The 8,370-nt window shown below is 34.3% G+C and overlaps 1 protein-coding gene across 1 annotated transcript in view; it reads left to right on the forward strand.

The window, feature by feature from the left end:
- The window catches only part of KCNC2 (potassium voltage-gated channel subfamily C member 2), a 236,033-nt gene extending 232,010 nt beyond the window's left edge, over nucleotides 1-4,023 (forward strand). The window contains exon 5 of the mRNA XM_070371005.1: nucleotides 2,890-4,023. Coding sequence (XP_070227106.1) covers nucleotides 2,890-3,026 — 137 coding nt within the window. The 3' untranslated portion in view covers nucleotides 3,027-4,023. The remainder of the gene's footprint in view (nucleotides 1-2,889) is intronic.
- Nucleotides 4,024-8,370: the final 4,347 nt, after the last annotated feature.

The raw sequence follows: 8,370 nt of genomic DNA on the forward strand, positions 1-8,370 counted from the left end.
TACTAGGGTTACATGTTAAGACTCTAGCTAGAATGTTTTTCTTCTATGTTAGATAGTATTTTGAATTTTAAACTGTCAGAGGGGATCACATATTTAAAAATACTTTGAAAACTATAAAGCACCTATATAAATATAGTTTTCCTGTAAAATGGCAAAATTCCATAGCAAAGCAATTAATAAGATATTGTGTTTATATGAGAAAATTATACATGTGATCTTATTTCACAAATACAAATTCTATCAATGAAAGCATCTTTGAAAAACCAACTATGAGCTTTTTATTTTTCATCATTTCTCACTATAAACAAATCCTTTTTCATTCTTGCTTATTTTGTAGATCTGTGTTTTTTTTTTTCCTAGATCTGGTAACATTTCTGGCTATTTTCACTTAATCTTCTCAGTGTTTTCTTTGTCATGTCTATTAGAAATCCATTCATTTCTTCTCCTGTTTCCTTTATATAGATTAGAGATGTCTTCTATTATTCCCACTCACATATTTATCTTCTGTATGTTTCTAATCGTTTTCTACACTGACCTGATTTTTGAGTTATGTAAATTCTCCCCTATATAGATGAGAAAAATGACTGGATCCCCATTGTATTCTTTTTCTATCAACAAGTGTAAATGCAGTTGGGCATACATTAAGAAAACATATGGATTACCTAAATGAATGAACTCCCAAAACTTAGAACCTATGATTTTATTTATATGGTAGTTTTATATATATATATCATTTTACATGAACACAAACATCTCATTGATAGTGCACAAATAGGCAGTTTCAATATTGCCCCAAACAAATATGTGCTCTTAAAAGCTGTATAAAATGTATATCATGTATTTAGATGTTAGTTCAAATTGAGTTCAATATTGTTTATTCTCATAAATTATATTTTCGGTCATTCCATTCAATAAAAGCTTGATGAGGCAAAATTTTGTCAAGTTTTCTAATCATAAATGAACCTGCAGAATAAAGGAAGAATAAATGTATATGAAAAACATAATTTTACTAATTAAATACTTGTTACTAAATTATAAGGGAACCCTTCTCAAATGGACACTGAAATCATAGTTATTAAAAATAAAAAGACTTATAAACAGAATAAATAATATTTATCTTAATGACTATAATTCAGAAAAGTAACTAAACATTTGCAAGGGCAACCAAGATTTACATGTAAATAACATGATTAATATAAATTGTTAAACAGATTTTTACCTTTTTCGGAAGTCTCATAGGGAACATAGTTATTGTGGGGGAAAAAGATGTATATTTTTACAAGGATGGTTTATAGTTATTAACCTTCTTTGATTCATGTATATTCATGAGGTTGCTTTTAATCAACACCAATCAATGTTTATAGTCTAGTTTACATTTTTAGGTTACACTAAAAATCCAAGTCAACTTGGATAAATTATTCTTTCTACAAGTCCTCGTTATATTTCCAATCGCATTACAGAAGAGTAATGATAATTAGCCCTCTAGAAATGTGAAGGTTCCTATGTAAGAATGAATGACTTGCAATTCCTTTTTAATTATTTAAGACATTCTCTCATTAACTATTCCATCACCCACCAGAGCAGAGTGAAATATATGCACCTCACATTTTGAGCTTTATAGCTCAAAATACTAATAAAACATATAGGCAGATAATTTTCTCATTAGCATAAATTATGTTCTAGAGAACTTTACTATAATCAGTGGATGACATAAATTTTCATCTACAGAATATCAAAGAAAACATCTAATCTGCTAAAAGTTTGTGGGTGTGTATATAGAGAGAGGGTTCCTACTAGTCAAACCTTACCCCAAGTAGAGCTGTCATTTTCTGGATCTATAACACTTTTTCAATGGAGCTGTCAGAACATTTATTTACTGAATTGTATAATATGACTATTTTTTCGGTTAATGATTGCCTGGCTTTTAAGACAATTTTACCCCTCCTTGTACAGTAGGTACTCACTACCTCATTTACCTGCCTCTAGTCTTTTCTAATAAAAAATACCACAATATATACTTCTTCTAAAAGTGTCCTTGATGGATGTGGGTTGAGCAGCTAAGGCAAAAATCAGTGGGTTAAAGTTTGTCAGAAAGACCTGTAAGTGGAAAGGATTCTGTAAGTCAATGATTATTATGAACAGAAGATTAGAATGCAAGATAATAGGAAGAAAAGGTGGATTAATATCAAATTATTCTTTATTCCTGGCAGGGAAGAATCAGCTGAAAATATATAATCAAAATCAGATTTAAATTTACTGAAATGATGACTCAGTTTATATTACTTATTTATTTATTTTTTAATACAAGGGATTAGAAATGGGCATTCATTCTGCATCACCTAGATAATGGCATTAAAAGCCATTATTGAGGAATCATCCTTTTAACCCCTTCCCCTTTTAAAGCTGGAAGATTAAAGATGCTGGGAAAGAGTTGTCCACTTAAACTTAAGCATGCTTTATTAGCTTAGTAAATAGTAACATAAGAATGAAAAGAGAAAAAATAGCTCATTTTTTTTTTCAGGGACGTATTCTGAAATTTAAAAATACTAGCCAAATTTATATCTTACTTAAGTTGCTTTGCATAATTCTTAAAAGTTTTCTGATACTGAATATGTCAAAATTACATCAATACAAACTATAATTTGGAAAAGAATAGATTTTGAATATTACAATAGTAATTTGTGATAGCTGGCTTAATCTTTTGGAAATGACAGCTACAATGAGCTTCATTTTTTTTTTTTAGAGTTGTAAATTGTCTCAATATTGAATTCTTTGTAAGAAAATTCTTTGAGCTCAAAAATAGCACTTTGATTGCCCTGCATGATATTGTCTGTCTGTGTCTGTTTTCTGGTTGAATTCAACTGATGTCTGTGCATTTTTCCATAAAAGGATATGAAAAATCCAGAAGCTTAAACAACATAGCGGGCTTGGCAGGCAATGCTCTGAGGCTCTCTCCAGTAACTTCACCTTACAACTCTCCTTGTCCTCTAAGGCGCTCTCGATCTCCAATCCCATCTATCTTGTAAACCAAACCGCATCAGTTGGCTAAATGGTCTTAATTCAAGTACTGTTTACCCCATAATGGAAATAATTAAATGTAGAGTTACTCCAGATGCCATTAACACAGTATAAATCCTGCATGATACTACTATCTGAGGTCAGAAATGCCACTTGGGTAGCTGACGAATCTTATCCTGGCTTTAAACGAATCTTCTCCTAGTAGTGCTACCACTTCTCCGTATGAATTGCCCTGATCTCCTTTCGCAATAAAATGACAGATAGCACCAGATATTGGCGAGTACCCTAATACATAAACACATCTTCAGGGAGATATATTTAAATCATTGTGCTTCCAAATGCCAGCTACTTCATGGGAACTTCATTTCTTGTGACTCTGAACCATTCTGAAGATGTCTGGGATTCTGTTTTGAATGCACACAACATGACTTGGGTCAGCTCATTTGCATGGACCATCTTGTCTCTATCACCTGAAAGCGATGTCGCAGAGCTCGGGGACCGCAGAGGGCTCGGGATATGTGTACTTGCATTGAGCCATCCTGCTGATGTGAAGGCACTGGTTGGCTGTTCTGCATGTTGAACTGTGGGGCAGGGAGGGCGAATTTCTCCTTGACAATATTTTTTTCTTTATTAGTCTTTGAAAAAAAAAGATATGTTTAATTTCTTGATTGATTTACTTTCCTTCCAAAATGCTGTATTGGAGTTCTGAATGTCTCTGGTTGTTTGCACACAGATAACTGCAAAGAGATTGTCATTACTGGTTACACGCAAGCCGAGGCCAGATCTCTTACTTAATGGCTTGGGGAAGGCACAAAACATGAGAAAGGTAACTGCCAGCCAGGCTTGCATCGTTCAGATAGGAACTGCTATTTGGAACTAGACTCATGTTTTCTTTTTTTTAATCCCAGAATTTGTCATCATTTTCAGAGTCAGGGTGCCAAATATCACTCAAAATTCTTGTCTTTTTTACCCCCTTCTTTTATTTAATTTATTATTTTTTTTTTCGCAAACAACAAAGAGCATTGTTGTTCACAGGAAGCTTTCTTGACCAGCCTTAAATTCCTGACTGACAGCATTAATCAGGTTTTCAGGCAGTGTTTAATCAGGTGCTTTGTCCTGTATGTTGTTCTGTCCGCATGTCTTAGCTCCCTGTCTTATATGTATATGCCATCTGTCTCCATGAAGCACAGAAATGCCTTGATAAGGTGTTCATGATTTTAGTACTGGGTCTTCTCCCCTGCCCCTCGCCTTCTTCACTACTTGGAACAGCCTCTCTGCTTTGTGTGTAAATTAATGATGCCCCGTAGACTACCTAAGTTAATTGGTACTGTGAACCTTTTTGAGGAGCAGGATTTAAGCAGCAGTTTTACCGTTGCATTTGATTGCCTGCTGCAGTGTCAGTTTCTACTGGCAACCAGAATTCATCAGGACACGCCGATGAAACCCTCAGGGTGTCTTATTCAGTCCAAGTGGAAGACATTCTGTTTGCACATCTCTACAAATGCAATAGCAGTAGTGTGTCTGATGTATTGGACATGAGAGGGAAGAAAATACCATACTATAAATTGAGAGATAAACAATATTTCTAAGGCATTTAGGGTCCTTGAGACTGCTAATTCCTGATGCTCATGTTTATTTCCGGTTAGGGAGACAATTGTCACTTTTAGAATTGGCCACATAACATGTATTACTTTATATCCCCAAGTCCTAGAGCATGACCTGCATGTCAGAGACCTTGTACAGCACTGTATTTACCCAGACATAAACAACTTACATTTAGAGATTCCGTGATGCTTTTGATAACACTACACATAGAAAGTTATAATTAAACACAAGTTTATGGTAAAGGAATTAATATACTGTCTGGTGCTGCTGTTATTGACTGCAGTGTTATACAGAATTTATCATGGATTTTTGACTGCTGAAAAAGGGACAGTGGAATTTAGCCATACCAAGGACTGTTCTGGAAACAGACTTCTGCTGCTGAATGTGCCCTGACGTGACCAGGTTGCACTTGGAAGAGATCCTGGCGTCTTCATGAGGCATGAGAAGCCTATGCAAGAACTGTGGCTGGAACTCATTTGGTGCTGCCCATATGAGTGGTCTGCTGAGGACTGGCTGGCGTGAAACAGCTGTAAATACCCACATGTATGCATGGGTCAACAGCTTTGGCCATCTCACATCAAAGAAAGCCAGAGTCACGATCAGCGTCTCTGGAGCTTCAAGTAAGGCCCGCCCCTCTGTGAATTACCCTTCGTGGACCTGCAGTAGATTGTGCTGTGATCATACGAGCAGTGATATTGGTATACTATAGGTCTGTCTTAATTTCCTTTAGTTCTCTTTTGTTGGTTAGATCCACGAACACTAACTGTAGCATTTATTTTTAATAAACCACTTATACTAGCTTGTCATGTTGTAAAATTTTCAGTGCCTATTTGTCAAAACTGACCCATTTGGAGTCTCACATTTGTTTTAAGTTCTTAAAAGTTATTTGACTTAAACTCATTAATATTATTCATGATTCAAGCATTTTGTCATTGTTACCTCAATTATAAATATTAAAAAAATAAAATTCTGGCAATGAGAGTATTTTTTTATTAAATTATCAAGAACAATATCAGTATATAGTAGAATATGAATTGAATTGTATCCTAAAATGTATATTTTGCATAAAAGAGATATTCTTCAATCGATTACTTTTTTTGTGAATTTTGTGGCAAAGAAGCTTGTACTTGTCTTTAAAACTGTTGTAGTTGAAACTGTATAAGAATTCATCTTGCTTAATCAATATTTCTGGAATCTATTAGTTCCCCTGGGACTCTGAATATAACATACAACCTAATTATGAACCCCTATATCACGGACCTTTTGTGACCATCTCAAGGTGCATGCATAACCTTGAAGATAAATGGTGAAAATGTAATTAACTAAAATGAAGAATAAAAGGTAAATAAGTTGGGGATAAACTTGAATCCTATCGGAATAAATTATTCATGTTTTTTCCTTGGCTCGTCTCTTTGTTTTGGAGTTTTCAATAGGCTTTACCATTTTTATGCATCGTGATAACAAAAGACACTCATGCATAATAAAGAATTTGAGATGAAAGGATTTGTAAACATACATAGGTCACATTTTCATTCAAGCCTTAGACATGTAGCCAGTGTTTTCCTCTTCTAAGTGATTTTTGCTCTTATAATTCTGAAGTAGTAAAATTATTATTATGGTATTTGATTTTTATATGGCATTTTATGACTAAATACTGAATTTTCACTTACACTTTCCAATTTAATCATCACAATGATTCTGGAGGTAAATATTTTTTGTTTCATTTTACTGGAGGTGAAGTGAAAGATCAGAGAGGCAAGACTATTCACGTATATATTTGTCACGATTTTCCTGTCATAGTTTCTTATGGTTTAAATATCTACTGAGCTTCTTGTGCTGAGCCCTTTCAGTCATATCCAACTCTGTGTGACCCCGTGGACTGCAGCCTGCCGGGCTCCTCTGTCCATGGGAATCTCTAGGCAAGCATACTGAAATGGGTTGCCATTTCTTACTCCAGGGGATCTTCCCTGAACCGGTGTCTCCTGCTTTGGCAGGAAGTTTCTTTACCACTACTGCCACCTGGGAAGCCCTCTTATAAATGCCTTATCTTCTAAATATGACTTCTGTCTTGCTTTTGGATAAAAGATGAGTGTTTCAGCAGTACACCACATGTGGCTGGCATTCCATTTTCATTGCAGGGTTATGTGTTTATTTACCTGTAAATTCTATGTCACCAACAGGAAGAGAGGAAAGGGAAAATGGAAAAGAGAAATAAGGTTGACAAATCCAAGACTTTACTGAATCTTTTCTAGGTCTAAAAGAGCTAGATTATTAAGAGACTATTGATTATTAAGTCTATTAAGAGACTGTTGATTATTAAGAGACTATTAAGAAACCAAGATTCAGAAAAGAAAATCTGTCTAAATATAATTACTGACAAAAAGTTGTTAACTATGGTGTCAGGATGTAGGATTTACTGTAAAAAGGAAAATTATATAGGATGGGGAAAGAATGCATTTTAATACATGATAATTGCCATCAAATTTTGATTAAAAATCAAGATTAAATACTTACAGAAAAAGGGGGAATATATTCAGTTTATCTTTGAAATAAATCACAAGACAGATGAATGAGCAAGAGTGAACTTAACTTGGAAAGAGACAGTGAATATATTAAAAGACGATAATACAAAGCAAGGACTTTGGAGGATTTATAACATGCTTGAAGACATTTAGAGCTAAATGAATACTATAGATTTATATAAATTTTCCCTGACATAGTTGCAGTATCATTATTATTGATCTTTTGTTTCCTGTTCTCCCCTGAAACAACTCTGAGAATATGATATTTTTCATTATCTAAGGATTAAATAATTAAATTGCATTAGTATTACATGGTTTCTTTATTCATCAAACTGTCATGTCAAAGTGACAGACCAATGAATATGCACTTTGAACATTAAAATGTTCAAAGACTATGTATTCTCCATTGAGAATCCCAGGTGCCTAGCACTCAATTTTTAAAAAATGAACTATATTTTAGAACAGCTTTAGATTCATAGAAACATTAAGCAAAAAATACAGCCTTCCCATTTACCCCCTGCTCCCACTCATGCACAACATCCCCCACTCTCTGCATTCTACACCAGTGGTATTTGTTACAATTGATGAATCTGCATTGATATATGATTATCCAAAGTCCATAGTTTCCATTAGAGCAGCCCAGGGAAGCACAGATACATAAGACATCATTCCAAGCATAGAAAACTTCACCTAGAATATTGATATCTAATCCTGGCTCTGCATCAAAAAAATTGTTGATGTCACTTAAAAAAACAAATGCCAGATAAAATTTAAACCTTTTAAATTATATCTGGAAATGGAGCCTAGACATGTATATTATTTTACAAAAGACATATGCATATTATTAGCAAATGAAACATAACAAAGAAAAAAATGAGCATGAATTAAACTTGTAGATTTGATAAATACCATATATATTTCAAGGCTGTATATTGTCACCCTGCTTATTTAACTTATATGCAGAGTATATCATGAGAAATGCTGGGCTGGGAGAAGCACAAGCTGGAATCAAGATTGCCGGGAGAAATATCAATAACCTCAGATATGCAGATGACACCACCCTTATGGCAGAAAGTGAAGAGGAACTAAAGAGCCTCTTGATGAAAGTGAAAGAGGAGAGTGAAAATGTTGGCCTAAAGCTCAACATTCAGGAAACTAAGATCATGGCATCTGGTCCCATCACTTCATAGCAAATAGATGGGGAAAGAGTGGAAAGAGTGTCAGA

Source organism: Bos mutus, chromosome 5, assembly GCF_027580195.1.
Source record: "Bos mutus isolate GX-2022 chromosome 5, NWIPB_WYAK_1.1, whole genome shotgun sequence".
Taxonomy (NCBI): domain Eukaryota; kingdom Metazoa; phylum Chordata; class Mammalia; order Artiodactyla; family Bovidae; genus Bos; species Bos mutus.